Source organism: Atractosteus spatula, chromosome 3 (assembly GCF_055471065.1).
Source record: "Atractosteus spatula isolate fAtrSpa1 chromosome 3, fAtrSpa1.hap1, whole genome shotgun sequence".
Lineage (NCBI taxonomy): Eukaryota > Metazoa > Chordata > Actinopteri > Semionotiformes > Lepisosteidae > Atractosteus > Atractosteus spatula.
Window position 1 is genome coordinate 72,252,460 of NC_142708.1, and position 16,552 is coordinate 72,269,011.

Genomic DNA, 16,552 nt, shown 5'->3' on the forward strand with positions numbered 1-16,552 from the left:
GGCTGCAGGGAGGGACGGGGGAGGGGGAGAGGGGCAGCGCTGTGGAGGGAGGTGTTTCACTCAGAGCGCTCCAGGAAAATATCCTGCTGGATAACTGAGCACTCTCCGGGTCGCATGTGTAAGAGGGGCGTTGGCCCCAAGTGGCACATCTGAGTAAATTAAGGTGTTTTATTTCTTGCTACTGAATCTGTAGCAGAAGCTAATTTTCAAAAGGGGTCTCCAAAAGCTGACTGCCAGGAGGAATAGGAGGTGAAGTGTGTCAGTGATGTAGCCCGTCCTTTGCAGACATGTTGATTAGGCATGGCAGGCCCTGATACAGCCGTATTTGGTAGGTACTGAGCTTATTTAAGATCTTGGAATTTGATCTGATAATCTAAGTAAGGCTATGCCTGGTCAATACTAGCACAGGACTCCTGCAAAAAAAAAACAGGTTGCTGCTGTAAGTGGTGTTGGTGGACCTGTAGGTGGTGCTCTTCTCTCCAGAATATCTTCCATAATTCCCTTATGGTGCTGTAAACATGTTCTCCTATTTCATAACTCCATAATACCTATAGCAAAGATAAAAAGCATCATGTATCCTTATGAAAGTACAAAAACCTATTTCTAGGTTTCTAGGAAACAGTATTTAATTTACCTGGGAGCTACTGTAGATGTTGTTGTTTTTTTAACTTTTGGTAATAGAAGACCTTCAATGCACAAGTTGGAAGAACAAGGCAGTTGACAAGAAACAAGAACTATCCACTGTCTAACCGCTTCTCCCAATTCCGGGTCGCAGGGAAGCCAGAAGCAATGGGCAAGCAAAGGGCACAGGGCAGGGCACACCTTGGGCGGGACAACAATCCATCACAGGGCAGACATGCAGGGCCAGTTTCACCAGATGCCAATTACCTGTAGAAGGAAAGCAGAGCACCCAGAGGAAAGCCACCGACCAAAAAACAGGGAGAAGAAACAAACTCAACACATATAGTGTCCCAGGTTCGAGATTAAACCCAGGGCCCAAGCTCTGCAAGGCACCAATGGCTTCATTACTCTGCTCTCCTCCCCACTGAGAGCTGATATGTGCTGAGCGTTCTGGCGCACTATGGCTGCTGTCGCATCATCCAGGCTGGGCTGCACACTGGTGGTGGTGGAGGGGATCCCCATTACCTGTAAAGCGCTTTGAGTGGAGTGTCCAGAAAAGCGCTATATAAGTGTAAGCAATTATTATTATTATTATTATTATTATTATTATTATTATTATTATTATTATTATTAATGCTAACCTCTATGCCACCATGCCACCTCAAAACGGGAACCCGCTGACTGCACGTGTTTCAGCCGCGGGGGGTGAGCCCGAAGACAAGCTGAAGTTCTAAGTAATAAGTAATAATAAAGACCATGATACGCAGTGGTGCAAGCACACCACGCACTGCAGAGGGAGAGAAGGAAAGCCACTCTCAGGCTGCGGGGAGCTCAGCGGAAAGTCTCCGATGTTTGCTCGCATGAGCTCACCAGAGGGCCCAGGGCTCGTTAAAAAACCCGATGACACCGTCAGAGCTGACGCAATTACACGGGCAAAAGGCGGAAGACAGCAGAGCAATTAGCCGTGCTGGCTGAGTGATGTGAACGGATTAATTGACAAAGGGCTAATCCCCTTTCCGTCTTCATCAACACCTCCTCCAGTCATTCACACCCCCTTGTCCACAGTGACACCCCCCCCTCCAGGTCCACTGAATGGTCATTTTACAGCATACTACCTCGCTGGGACGCGTCTCTAAATGCAGATTTAGATTAATTCCTCTGCACGAAGGCCTGAGCGATCTGATTTACACATGTGGGGGTGTTTTACTCCCCTCCCCTGGAAATCTCGCATTCAAGAGCTCCTTACAGCTGTGATTCGGTTTGTCTGGAACAGCAACACAACTTGAAGAAGAGTGAACCAAACTTTCAAGTACTTTGTTTGTGCCATGAAATTCCACCACACAACCGCTACAATAAACATGTGTCCTGTTATTTCCAGTATAGAACTGATTGCATCATTTAATCAGTCTTGACTCCGAGGCTGGATTTTCTGTTCTGAAAAAAAAAAATGAACAGACCATTTTTTTAGTTTGCATGCTTATATTTCTGGCATGATCTTACATTAAGACTAGTGATCATCCAAAATCATCTGAGCGTCCCAACTCTCATGCGACCCAACACCAAGTCTCAGACAAGTTGTCCATTTCCATGTTCCATGTAAGCTCAACAACGGAAACAAAAACAGTTTTTTTAGCTTATTTTTTAAGACACTCCTTCTGACAGCCACAGCCAGCCAGTACATCTCCCCCTGAGTGTGGAATGTTTGTTGTGAAGCAATGGGCTTATCAGGAGATGTAGCCAAGGAGGGGGGGGGGCTGATTCCTGTTTGGAGCAGAAAGATAGAGCCAAGACCATCTACAGAATTCCTGGCTCCCGTCTTCTTTGAGAAGGTTTGCTTGGAGGGGGGGGGGAGAGATCCATAGGGAGTTTCCCCTTGGAATTGACTAATCCTAAAAGGATCTGGACAACAGACAGTGTGCGAGGACAGGTATCAGTTTTAATACAGGGACACAATTTGGTTCGGCTACACAGCCCCATAGAATCAAGCTAAAAGCGGTCAGAGAAACTGCAATGTGGCAAGGTCTCTTGGGGTATGTATATATATATTTAAGTGGATAGTACAACTTATACATTCCTTTCTTGCCTATCTTTCACCCTTTGTGCAGCTCCAGTTTAACATCACTTTTTAACATTTTTAACATCACTTTATTAACCCTTTACAATTTCTTGTATTGGGAATGTGTCTTTTCACAGACCCCAGCTTGCTCTCCATGAGACACACAGACAGGGAGAGAAGCTGGGGGTCAGAGCGCAGGGTCAGCCATTTATACCGTGCCCTTGGAGCAGCTGGGGTTAAGGGCCTCGCTCAGGGGCCCAACAGAGTAGGATTCCTCTGCTGTCCGCAGATTTGAACCGGCAACCTTCCAGCCACAGGCGCAGATCCTTAACCTCCTATTGTAATACAATCAAAGTAAAATCCCGTGGTGCCTGGGTGTGTGCCATTGTGAGCACTTTGAAACACCTCCAGTCACAGCAGCTGTGCACGTGCCTCGGCTGTGGTGGTGAGTGTGGGCCACACTGTGCTCACTGTGGCTCTTAATTTCCTAAACGGTGTCTTCCATTCCTTGGTCTGAATCCGAGCTGATGTCAGGAGTGGCGGCTCTGTGGAATGATTCCATGGGACCTGGGGTCTCTTTCTCCCGTGTTTTAGAAAAGGCTGAGTTTGGTTCTCTGATTGTTTTGCACATCCACACGCTGTGCGACTGCTTCAGCTCAACAAGTCAACTGTAAAAAGGCATGAGCAAGTTTGAGATGCTTTATTTCTTAGTCTTACTGTGGTTTGTTCTGTGGTTTTGTTTTTCGGGGTGTTTGTATGTAGTTGGGTTTTCTTTAACGTTTCTTAGTTTTTGTTAGTCTGGTAAAACTCTTCAAAATGTCTTAAAATGCTTTTTAAAAAGAGTGGAACCCTAACAAGGCAAAGCAGGTGAACACAAACATCTCTACGTTTTGTTCCTACATTTTTGAGTTATCTCTTAAGTGTAACATTTTTTATGTGAAAAAAATGCTTCTCCGGTTGCTTCCGTTTCCTCCCACAGTCCAAAGACAAAATCCAAAGTAGGTTTAAAGGGGCTCGTAGAACAAACGGCCCTTTTGTCAGTGTGTGCGTGTCTGTGCCCTTGTCTGGCCCGAGATGCCGAGATGGACTGGTGTCCCTTCCAAGGTGTAGCCTGCCTTGAGCCTTATGCTTACCAGGATAGGCTCTGACTCCCCCACCACCCTGAATTGGAAGAAAACAAATGGAAAAATGAGAACCTCAGTCTAGCATTTGCTACCCAAATACCCCACCCCTCCTTCCTCATCTGTGCTCTGGGTTTTTCACACCTCAATAAAGCAATGATCCCGCGAGGAATTGCAGCAATAAGATCATCAGTTGAAAGGAATACAAGCCGTACTCCGAAGTATTGTCGTATTTTACAGGATTAGATCTCAGTAGATCACGCCGAAGTCAGCTACGTATATTTCTGCTGTATTCACAGAGCTCTGATAAGCCCAATCGGGTCATCAAGCTGTGCTGGCGCTCCGGACCTCATCAAGGCGCCGTGGTCACCTGAGCAGAGGTTAGTGCTTAACTCACCGGCTTACAAGATCTCGGCATACAACTTCACGCTGCTGCTACAACGCACGCAGCGGCGAATATTCCGGCACTTTCTTCTTTTTTTTCTCTCCTCCAAACGGATACCTCCGATTTTTCTTTTTAATTAGTCAGACCGAGCGGGCTTTGATCGCGAATACACAAAGATAAAAGGCCGCCGCCGGTTAATTGAGGCCCCTCATCTCCCGGCCTGTCTCCCAGCGAGGAGCTTCGCCCGCTCGGGTGATTTCTATACGGCCAAGCAAACGATCCGTCTCTAAACTGCGCGGCGATATCGCCAACTTTGACCCGTAGATAAGACCGCTGTCAGAGGGGTATGGACGCAGTTAACCTCGCCCAATATGTTCATCGTCCATGTCAACAACGGTTTTGAAACCCCGTGAAAACTCTTCTAGACGTGCCACAAATCCATCCTTTCGTACAGGGCGATGGTGTCCTTGGACGGTGAGAGAGCACCATCTCCGGCGTCTTCAACACAAGGTACAGGCCATCACGTTAGATAACTTTCATGATAATAATTGCAGTTTTTTTTTAAAAAATTACATTCCTGTGGAATGACAGGAACGAGGGAAATTCCTGGACGCTTATGCGCTCCGGAGTTGGAAGAGAATGCTGGATTTATACGAAGAGACGAGAAGGGAACCTGGCTCCGGTTCCGAATGATTCATGAGTCCCACAGCTGGGACTCACGTCAAAACTAACATTTAACTCCTCTTGGCTCTCATAATATTACAATTTAACGTGGCCGCATAAGTCTGGGGGTCAGGGAAGGGGCGAGCAAGCCAAAAACTTAATTTCTTCGCGGAGGGGGGAGAGCGGGAGAGCTTTGCAGTGGGAAAAGTGCCACGTACGTGAAGTGTTAAATTTGGCAGGGAAGACGTTTATGGGCGCCGAGTCGCTCGTCTCTTACTGCCAGGGTCTCACTGGGGGGGGGGGGGGGGGTTTCTTGTGGGAGTTTGAAGGAAATGCGATTGTGAAATTGCCCGACGACTAACAGAAGGGGGAGGAGGAAGAGGGGGGGGGGTACTTGTAACCGAGCGGTGCGGGACAACAGCTGGAAGCTCTCGCGCCCTGAACAGATGTGACTCTCTCTCTCTCTCTCACCCGCGCGCGACCCAGCACCTCGGGGCGGCTCAGCCATTCACAGCCCGCGCGGCCCCTCCCTCCCGGGCTCGTGAGTCACATAAGAGGTTTAGGAGCTTCTAAGTTGGCATCGCGGTCGCGGGGAACGCGTGACACCTCACAGCGGGCCCGGCCTCTGCGCGGACTTCTCCACTCGGGGACGAGACACGGGCTACTGCAGGCGAGTACCCCCGGTGCGGTAGTCGTTCATTCGCTTTTGCTACCACTTTCGATTGTGTTTTGCTTAATCAATCAGCTGTTATTCATTTGCGCTTCTGAACTATTTAAAACATTTTTTTTTTACGGACTCGGAAACGATTCTGCGGGGAGAGTAGTTACTCATTAAGTCTTACCATTGATTATGTGGACAGTAACGCTGTGATTTGGGTCTGTCTAGGTCCGTCACCCCTTTTCCGAAAGTTGCGTGACATCTGTAATAGTTCAGTAATGGGCGACTCTTAATGTATCAGCTATGTGGGTTATATAAAATAAGATGCGTCATTCTCCTTAAGAAGATTAAGTATCTTATTATAGACAGCGTATACACAGCCGCGCAACTGAGAAGCGTCTCCTACTTCAGTATTCCCACGTGAAAACAGAATGCAGACCGGTTACCAGTAACTAGAAAATGCTGTTAATCAGAAGACTTACGAGGGGTTTAATTTAACCTGCATGCGTAGGGGAAGAGCCGCGCGAAATTTAAACATATCAGAGTTACAGTTTACTTTTGTGACAGCTACTATAAACTGTCAGATTCTTTTTAAACCCTTTTCATGTAGTGTTGACTTAAAAAAAATAGTCCTACAGACATCGTACTGGACAGGTAGCAAGTCCCAAGCAATACCCGGGTCAAAGACCACGGTCTATAACATAGCAACCCCTTTTATCCACAGCATGATCAGATTAGATGTTTTCATCGTAAATAAGTCTCCGCAGTTTTTATAAGGGCGCTCAAATCTCACGACGTTTTAGAAATAGCGAGGCTGGGTGTGGATTACTGTACTCCAGCTGGAGATGCAGAGTACAATGGAATTAACAGAAAACGTCCGGGAAACGGGATGAACTCATCGCGTCCGCGGGGTTATTGTGAGGGAAATCTCTGGTGAATTTAGCCAAGCGAGGCGGTTTCTAATGAAGGGGTGGATTTATCCGGTGATAAAAGTGAATCATCACTACCTAAAAAAAGGGGCTTTTCCCAGACTTCGTGATAACCGTAACGGAATTCGGTCTCAGTAACCTGAGTTATCTGGTTCAATCGCAGTGCGCAGAGCCTCAGGAAACGGGACAGGGGCCACTGTTTTTTTTTTTCACACGAACGACTCTCGGAAAGAATGCAGTTTCCACTGCAGTTCAACGCGCGGTGTAGAAAACACAAGCCTCTTTTCGGTGCGTGAGCGTCTGCATCAGGCCCTTCCTGACGCGCACAGCCAATCCAGGTCAGATCAGATGCCAACATGTCTGAGTCTGCTCTGGGGCACGCCTGGAGTTATATATATTGCTTATGGTCACCTCAGTGACACGGACTTATTTTTAAGTCAGGGTCCGGGGTAATATACTAACCAGAATGAAAGCAGCGATGGAACACGGCTCAGCACCAATACGTAGTTTTTCAAACCTGGGTGGTGCCTGTATTGTGAGTGAATCGGTGACACACCCTTTTTTTAAAAGCAGCTGTATGTTTTGCTTCTAATGAAATAAAAGTGTGATGCCACAAAAGTTATAAAGTTGCTGACAGAACTCCTACAACGAAAAAAGAGCGCTTTGCGCCCAGAGAATTGATCCCCCGATCACACTTGACAGGAGCTGGGTGTATTTATATGTCGAGACGGAACTGGAGAAGTTCATTTTTAGCCCCGGTAGATCCTGTGGCCGTGCTGGTGCAGTAAGATGACTCCTGCCACGCGAGGTGAGAGTTCCCGGGCCTTGTGACCTTTTCCGGGGAAATGCTGAGACTTTCCTGCTCGCATTTCTGGGGCTTGAACGTGCGGCTGGATTTGAACCAGAACCCTTCGGATGGGTGGAAGGGAGCACCAGAGGCCTGGGAGAGGTCGGAGGTTGTGTGTGTGTGTGTGTGTGTGTGTGTGTGTGTGTGTGTGTGCGTGCCTGACAAAAAGAGCAGGGTTGAACTAACGGGACCTTGATGTGGCAAAGAGATGGAAAGCAGATGTTGGGTGTTTTGGGAAGGGAGGCAAATTTGCAACTCTCCCAGATTCCATAGGCAGTTTTCCTGTATTGCTCCGGAAAAAAAAAAAGAAAACACAGACATCTGATCCCGTTTCCCTAAGGATCTGCCGTAGGGCTGAGCTTACATAAGAGGAGGTCTGAACAGAAAGCCTGCTGGTTAACGTTACACTAAGAACTGCATTTTAAGTAAGTGGATTAAGGGAATATTAACGTAACACTTCTAACACATACGTTTATTTAAGACTACAAAATCTGCTTTCTTGGGGTGTTCAAATCAGGTTTAGCAAGAGGATGTTGTAACCAGCTTTATGTAAAAAAATAAGTTCTTTTTTTCTGTTATATCACTGTTATGTTATTCTGTTAAGTCAGTGTATCTGGGCTCAGTTGAACAGGGTGAATGTTGGTTATCAGTCAGTACTACGTCACAGAACATAAGAAGGACAGTTAAAAGTAACTCAGGGGAAGAGGCCACTCGACCCATCTAACTAGTGTGGTTGCTTGTAGCTAAATGACCCCTATCCAGTCTTTTCCTGAAGGAAGTCAGGGTTCAGCAACAGGATTGGGTAGCTTGTTACAGACTCCTGCAACTCTCTGTGTAATGAAAAAATTTAAAATGCACTTTCATTTATTTCCCACTCTGTTTCCTTGTTTCACTGTGTTCATGGTGTGAAGTTCTGACAAAGCTGACTTTATCAGTCTTTGAAAACTAAAGAGATTGAATTACATTCCCTTAATCTTGGGCATACACCTTCATTTTCTTCATTTGGACAGATTCTGGTGCAGTTAGTTTTATTTGTATAAAGACCATGATTTCACAGGTGTGTGAGTGTGTTCTAAATGAGCTTTTACTAGCGCACTGTACAATTTCAAAGCAATATTCCTTGTTTTAAATTCTACACTTTTAACCAAATATATTTCCCTTTCAGAACATTTTTAAAGTAAAATTTAAATATTATTATAAATATTAGTTTCTCAGAATGCTACAGATTCCAGAGCTGACAAGTTAATGTTCCAATAGCATTGTGTTATATTTTGATTATAATATAGCATTATCTTGGTTGTGACAACATTGTCAACTTGGAGTTTACTAAGCTGCAATGCTACAATGTTTCTGTCCTGTAATTTTGTCATTTGCACTGGTTGATTCATGCAGGATTCCTGTTTATCGTGAGGAGGAAGAGCACATTGCAGTCCTACAGTTGGCTAACATTGTCTTAATTAGCTTAGAGTAACAGCTCAGGATGTTGTTATGTGAATCATGAATGCAACCAACCTGCCTTTAGTTTCCAAATGATATAAGAAGTAGAGGAACTCCCCTTAAGTCCAGACTGAAGGCTGTCAGGAGATTTACGGCACTGCTTCAGTTTTGTTTGTTTGCATAGAATATAGGAGTGATTTGGCCTTAACTAGAACTGACATAATTAGCCCAGTCCATTGTCTCGGACTCTGCACAGGCCCATGGCCAAGGGGAAACACACACATGTGGTATACGCTGCTGGTATAGTCACACTCACCTCATTTTCACAGCAAATTCAGTGCTATAGCCAGGTGCCCCGCCATCCTTATTTCTTCAATAGGCCCACTCTGCAAATACAAGCTCACACAGGATGTGATGCCACTTGTTGATGGGAGCGTTGTAGATTTAGGCCTGAGTGTTTTTTGCAGTTGTGTAACCCTGTATTTTAGAAAACAAATAACTGAAAATAAATAACAAATTAAATATTGATCCTGTGCTGGCAACATGAGGGAATACTGGATAGATGGGAAGAGGGAAAAGGAGAAAATGTCTCCTCACTAGTATTTACACACAAAGACTCTACTGAGCCTCCCAACCTGGCACTCTATAACTGACAGAGAGAGAGGAGTGAGTCTGTCAGCCTGGCACTCTATAACTGACAGAGAGAGAGGAGTGAGCCTCTATAACTGACAGAGAGAGAGGAGTGAGTCTGTCAGCCTGGCACTCTATAACTGACAGAGAGAGAGGAGCGAGTCTGTCAGCCTGGCACTCTATAACTGACAGAGAGAGAGGAGCGAGTCTGTCAGCCTGGCACTCTATAACTGACAGAGAGAGAGGAGTGAGCCTCTATAACTGACAGAGAGAGAGGAGTGAGCCTCTATAACTGGCACTCTATAACTGACAGAGAGAGAGGAGTGAGTCTGTCAGTCTGGCACTCTATAACTGACAGAGAGAGAGGAGTGAGCCTCTATAACTGACAGAGAGAGAGGAGTGAGTCTGTCAGTCTGGCACTCTATAACTGACAGAGAGCGAAACTGAGAAACCATCAAGCTCTTAAAACTGTAACAACATTACCATGATGGCACAGGGCTATAATTAGTGTAAAGCCCTCCCTGGTTAAAATAAGTAAGTGGCAGGAACACAGTGGTAATAAAAAATCAAAACAGCGCCCTGCATAAATAAAACGGAACAGGTGCTCAGGAGGAAGTGAAGTAGACCTGACACACTCCTCCGCCAGAAGCAGAATTTATGGGAAACGATCTCGGAGAACTGCTGGAGATAGCTGTCCAACTTGTACATGTGGAGCAAGTGCAGGTTTGTGAGGAACCAGCAGGGCCAGTGGCAGGCAGCTCTGGCTCTGAAGAGCCGCAGGGTCCTCTGGTCCAGCTCTTGCAGACATGCTCAGCAGCAGCACATGAGGATGTATTCAACTTAGAATGCCTTTTTGATGTACTCTTCTGCAGAATGGAGAATGAGCTGTTGATTTCAGGAAATAAGTAAAGGACCCCCTTCAGGGCCTTCTGACGGAGCTCCTTTTAGTGTGTGTTGCCGCTGTGTAAAATGTGCACAAATTCTTCAATCTCTCTAAAACAAACAGATACCATTTAAAATCTCAATTGCTGTGTTTCAGGGGAAGTCTCTCCTTTTCTCCAGCTAATCTGTCGTCTTTGTGCTTTAGAGAAGTTATCAGTGCATTAAGAGCAAATTCTGCTTGTACTTTTTGTGACACTTGGTGTGGGGGGTGTGTGAGAGAGCAGCGTGTTCCCTGCAGCCTTATGGGTAATGTAGTTCTCACAGGGGCTGTGATCTTCTGAACCTGCTGCCCTCTCACCCCACCAGTGGGTATAAGATGAAGGAGAGTTGAGGCGAGGAGGCTGACAATGCTGGCTGGAGATTTACCTTTTAACACAATTCGTCTCAGGGCAGAACCAGCTCCTGACTTGGCGTGTGAAGGCGTGTGTCTCATGTCTTGAGAGGTGGTGTAAAAAATATTTTTTTCCCCACATTCATAGTTTGTCAAGAACCAGAATTTGGAGTTTGCGGAATGTGGTGAAAATGTTCCACTGGAGTTAAAAAGATCAGAGAATCGTCTTGGAAGTGTCGGTGCACTGGCTCCCTAATCCTGCATGAGTTCCATCCCCCAGGAAGAAAGTGGAATGGAAAACTCTGATTTAATTTCTGCTGCAGCCATGTAAATCCCTCCCAACCAGCCCTCCTGCCTCCGTGTCCTCCTTGTTCTTTATAATCTGGCCGATTTCCTGGCTTGTTGGCTCTGGACGCTGCAGGAGTGCTGCAGTCTGACCCCTGCCTCTCCCCACGCTCACACCCTTTATCGGTATTGTCACGCCTTGGTTAGATCAAGAGGAGCTGAGCCAAATCACTTTAATTTTAAACACTTTTTTAAGAAGTTTGTTTCTCATAGGGGTTATGACCAGGATCATTCTCTGCTTGTTGTCTTAAGCAAATGAGAGTTTTCAGTAATCTCTGTACCACAGAGGGACAGACACCCAGTGTCTTACACACTGGGACGAGAATTCATCTGTAAGCAGTTCTCCCCCTGAGGCGGTCAGCAGCGATGGCGTGATAAGTGCTCTGCTCATCCCTGGTTTGAATGACGGAGATGGCAGGAACACAATCCAGATACAGTCAAATAGCTGGTGATTGTCTATACCTGCAAAGTTTTTGATTAGCCATCTTTGCACTGAATGAGTAGCTATAAGAAGGTATTTCACCTGATATTAAAATATCCTTCAATAGCTTAGCCACTCACGAACCCAACCAGAAAGGCCAGCAAGGTCAGCCAAACATTCGTCTTTGCACACAAAATAAAAAAAGACACCATTGAGAAGCCTGGGAGGAAGATCTGAAGGAGTTGTTTGTGCTCTATTATTTTAGTATTGAGCAAGTACAAAGCTATTTGTGTCGCCTATATTGTGTCTTTCATGCTGGTCTCTTCTCTAAATCTCTCTCTTCTGTTTGTTCTGCAGATCTGCGGGAATAGCACCCCGACACCACATTCCGAGAGATCCCAAATTTTTGCACATCCTTGCCAGGTATAGGAGTGCAGCACGAGACAGACGGAAGAATATTGTTGTTATCGTTATTCCAAGTCCCCAAGGACTTGCTTTTCTAACTGCAACTTCACTGGGGGGGGGGAAGCACCCTCAGCATATGGGAGAGGTTTGCTCGACAAAGGATCCATCGCATAGAAGCTTCCCCAAGATCAAGCTGGGGGGGAAAAAAAGCTTTCGGTGGTTTTTGGACTTTTAGAATTTAGCGTGTCGGAGCTTTTCCCTCAGCAAGGAGCCGGCCTTTCTCACCAGCCTGTCTCAAGCCGCTCAGGTCAGACTCGGGGGGCTAGAGAACACAGAAATAAAGACCACAACAGCACTGCATCCGGAAAACAAACATCCCTTTTGTTCTTCCGTTGGCCCGAGGGAGATCTGGCCTGGAAATATATATATATATAATCCCCGCTTGGTCTAATCTGTTCCTGTTTAAAGAAGAGAGAAACGGTGCCAGCTAATGCGCAGGCTGCTCTTGCACAGAGATTAACCCCCCGGTCTCCTGCAGGAGTCACGCAGCGCGGAGCAGTGCGGCGCAGCAGGGAGATATCTGGGAGCAGATCACTCTGGGCAACAGGATGCCGGCGAAGACGCCAATGTATCTGAAGACGTCCACCCCGAAACGGGGCAAGAAGCTCAAGCTGCGGGACATCCTGTCTGGGGATATGATCAGCCCGCCCCTGGGGGACCTGCGCCACAGCGCCCACGTGGGGCCCGAGGGCGAGACGGACATGTTCGGGGACGTGGGCTTCATCCAGGGCAAGCTGGACCTCCTCCCCGGCATGAGCCGGGCCCGGTCCCGCAGCGCGGAGAGGGGGAGGGCCGAGAACTCCCCGGCGGACAAGAGGGGCCAGCAGCCGGCCGGCACCGCGCCCACCCTGCTCAAGAACACCGTCTCCCTGCCCGTCTTCAGCCCCGAGCAGGCGCCCCCCAAGCCCCCCCGCCTCCACCTGGAGGAGACCCCGCCGGCGCAGCGCTCCATGTCCGTGAGCTGCGAGGGGCCCCGCGTCTACAGCGACCCCGAGCTCAGCCACTCGGCCTCCATCCCGGCGTTCGGCCGCCTGGTGGCGTCCTCCGGCTCCTTCTCCGAGGCGTCCTCCGAGGACTCGGTGCTGGGGGTCGGCCCGCCCCTGGACGCCAGGCGGGGGCTCAGCCTCGACTCGGACGCGGGGCTGAGCAATGAGGACCTGCAGAGCGAGCGCAGCGCGTCCCCCGGGGTCCCCAACTCCGAGTCCCTGCTGGGGCTGGACCTGGACTTGGGGCCGTCCATCCTGGAGGACGTGCTGAGGATCATGGACCAGTACAAGGCGCAGGACGAGGACTACGAGCTGTGAGGCTCGGCAGCTGTGACACCGACACCCCACCCCAGCTGCCGATTCCTTTGTCATGGACTTGATGATGAGCTACGTGCGTTACGGATAGTGTAGAAAAAACCTGAAATGGCACCGTAACCCCAGAGGTTCGAGAGGAGCAGGACCGAACTAGCGACATAGATTTGATATAACTGAGGGGGGCTTCAAGACAGATGAGGACACAATTTAAATATGCTGCCATATTCTTGTGCTCGCCAAAACACGTCTGCTCCGCAGTTCTGAGAAAACCTCATGATGGCTTTTTAACAGAACCCAGCCCCACTGTGACACTCAGATATACTCCTCAATGTTACAAAAACAACTCCTGTGGTGTTAGTCAGCCCTGTGCGTTCGCATTCGTGCTGCTGCTCCATTCTGTGCTGGTGGTGCTCCGCGCACACCTGATCTCACCACACCACCTTCCGAACTCCCTGCTTCTCGGCTTCGGCCAGCGAGAGGACATGGGGCGCACAGCACGTTGAGCCCTGAGAAAGACTCTGCCCTGCTTCCGGTGCTGCCCCTGCTCACGAAATGCAACCGTACTTGTTTTCCCACAGCCAGAGGCTTGAGCGATGAAGGACAGAGAAGACACAGAGACACAGAGACTGCGCCTGTGTGGATGAAATTCGGGTTTACTGAAAAGACGGAAGGTGGTGGAATCAGGCGATCTTAAACACTTGTCATCTGCTAGGAATCTAAAAGAGATCCTTAAGGCGTGAGCCAGAAGTTCTCAAACGATTATATTTTCCTTTTCTACAAAACTAACACAGACGTGAAATGAAAACTGAGCAGTGCTGCTGAGCTGTATCTAGAATTCTTTTGTGAGTTTATTTTCATTGGTTGAGTCTAGCTTCCACCTTCCTTTTCTTTCAGCCTGAAAATGGCAGCAGTCTTTTTACATGAAATACAACTGATTTACTGATGTGAGAATCACGTATACATAAACCACCATCATTACCCCTCGCCTGCTCGTGGGCCTGTGTTTACAATGTGTGTTAGTCTGTCACTCCTTGACCAGGAAACTGTGACTCCAGAGGGATGGAAAGATGACTCGCACTGCACAGCAGTTTTAATCCGTTTCGGGGTGTAAAATCAAATTTTGGACACATCTGTTTCAAAGTGTAAATTTATCTGTAGAGTTTTAGACAGATTAAGGTCACAATGAAACATGCTGTTGTTGGTTTGAGGACTACAGCTTTTGCTTTGTAAAACTGGGATGTGGCTCATACTACGATGCATTGGGAGTCTTCATTCCACCTCTGAAATATATCAAAATGTTCAATCGCCTGACCATAACTGGACGATGAATCAACACAGGAAGATGGTGATTATTCTATGCACTCAGAAATCTTGCATGGACATATCTACTGAAATCACTATTCAAAATAATTTATAAGGACATTTAGTGCATTTATCTCTTTAGGGGGAATGACAGGAAGTACTGTTTACAAATTCTAAAAGCTGGCGTAAATATATATTTATTTTATTGGAAGACTTTCGATAGTTTTAACAAACTGTTCACCGGTCCAGTTCTCTGCAGTACTGCACTTTGTTCATATGGCCATCTAGTGGAAGGAAAGGGTAGTACACCTGGTAATTGGTCGGTACTAGAAGCGGCCTGGAGAAGCGCAGCTCTCTTGCTTTTCTGAAGGTCACGAAATCGACACATTTAAAAACCTGACACGAACGAATAATCCTAAAAGCTATGCCTTAAAGCGAAGCCAGTTCATTTTCTTCATTTTTTTCTTGGCAGGACTGTGTGTTGAGACTGAGTTATGCTACTGGGGTATGGTGACAGATGGAAAGAAATGATCTCTCTTGTAATTCTGCATTTTTTAAAATCTCCGTCAATGTTCACAATCTTTTTTGATTTCTGAATGTTTTAAGATGTGTTTCAGGCCCTGCTTGAGCTTAATACATTTTCCATCACTATTCTGGGGATTCTAATAATTGCACGGATCTAAACACTGGGGGAGATGTTTGATGTGCTAAGCTCAGTGGGTAATAGCATGATGAAGATGCTGATGATGACGAAGAAGAGGTGTGTAAGAGTTCAGCCGGAACGCAGGCCAGACGACTCCTTGGAGGAATGTGACTGGATACTGTTGCCTTGAAATTTCAATGGATTGCTGGGAACTAAAATGAAGCTGTGGTCTGGGAAGTAGATTATCTGCTGTGCTGTGGACTGTGCAAGGCAGATGAAGGAGAGGAGAAAGTCCAAATAAATGTGTGAAAAAAAGAAAGAGACAATCATAAAAAAATGTTTTTTTGAAACTGATTTTCTGTTCTGGAAGGAACATTATTTCGCAGTTTGTGTTATGTTCTGATTGACATGAAAAGGAACACCATGCAAGTGACTGTTGCGATTATTTATTCTGAAATCTTCAGCTCAAGGCAAGCGGGACGTCTACAGTCAGTAACATGTCGCAGCAAACATTTCTCTAATTTCAGAAGTTGCCCTTCCTCAGCGTGGTGTGACATCTGTCTCTGTAGTACAAAATGGCAACTTTTTTTAAAACAAAAATGTTTCTGTATGTATTTAGCCTCGGTATTGAGGTCAATAAACATGAATGTGAAAGCAGACGTCACTCCAAATTTGTATGTTTTCCTTGCTGTTTTTTTGGGGGGGTTTTCAAATCTCTTTAGCTATATTCCCTCTAAATCTTTTGAATCAGTGAGATTATGAGTTACTGGCTGTGACACAAACCATGTCTCACAATACGAGAAGATACTGCAGCTCTGGTTCAGAAGCACCAACTGTACAAACACTAGTGAACCATGTGATATCAACAGGAGAAGACTCCTAAGCACCTATGCACCTAACGCCACACCAAGCACAAAAGGGAGCACACACAAACACATCAGGATCTGGTGCAGCTTGGCCTTGTGCATAACCCAGGGTGCAGTACATGTTTTGTCTCCTTATTTAAGCCTGGCGCTCTCGCTATTCCTGGCTCAGCACTGGGAGATGGACACCCAGAAGCCCGCCTACCAGCAGGTCCAGGAGAGACCCGACGGCATAGGCTTCATCGCGGCGTCCTGACCGTCTGAGTCCGGGGCTGGGAGCGCCTGGCCTCGTTACCTTCGTTACAGCTCCTCCAGCCGTGTTATTGAGCACATCCACCTCAAGGGTCAAGGCCTGCTCCTACACTCCTCTGGTGCCTGAAATGCGGTTCGAGCTGCCCCTCCCTCCACTCTGCACTGCCATCTTTGTGAAGAACTGGCCCTTTAAACTAAAACAATAGACGGGGTTGATTCTTTTAGGAATGAAACAGACTTAAACTAAAAAAAATGAACTAAAGAGACGTTTCAGTGTGGCTTGACTCTGATTTAATCATCTTTTTATCTCACTCTGCAACTCACAGCTGGCAGCCCACTC

At 47.0% G+C, this 16,552-nt stretch overlaps 1 protein-coding gene across 2 annotated transcripts; it reads left to right on the forward strand.

The window, feature by feature from the left end:
- The first annotated feature begins 5,410 nt into the window (after nt 1-5,410).
- Nucleotides 5,411-15,756, forward strand: LOC148838676 (cdc42 effector protein 2). Of its 2 annotated transcripts, XM_088912245.1 has the most exons (3): nt 5,411-5,516; nt 11,744-11,809; nt 12,330-15,756. In XM_088912245.1, exon 3 carries the CDS (start codon nt 12,400-12,402, stop codon nt 13,153-13,155), a length of 756 nt encoding a protein of 251 aa, XP_088768371.1. In that variant the 5' UTR covers nt 5,411-5,516; nt 11,744-11,809; nt 12,330-12,399; the 3' UTR covers nt 13,156-15,756. The 2 variants fall into 2 exon arrangements, with proteins under 2 accessions (XP_088768371.1, XP_088768370.1); XM_088912244.1 differs by having other exon boundaries at nt 5,437-5,529; nt 11,744-15,756.
- Nucleotides 15,757-16,552: the final 796 nt, after the last annotated feature.

Coding starts and splice junctions, on each gene's coding strand:
- LOC148838676 (XM_088912245.1), top strand. CDS start 12,400: ATGCCGGCGAAGACGCCAATGTATCTGAAGACGTCCACCCCGAAACGG.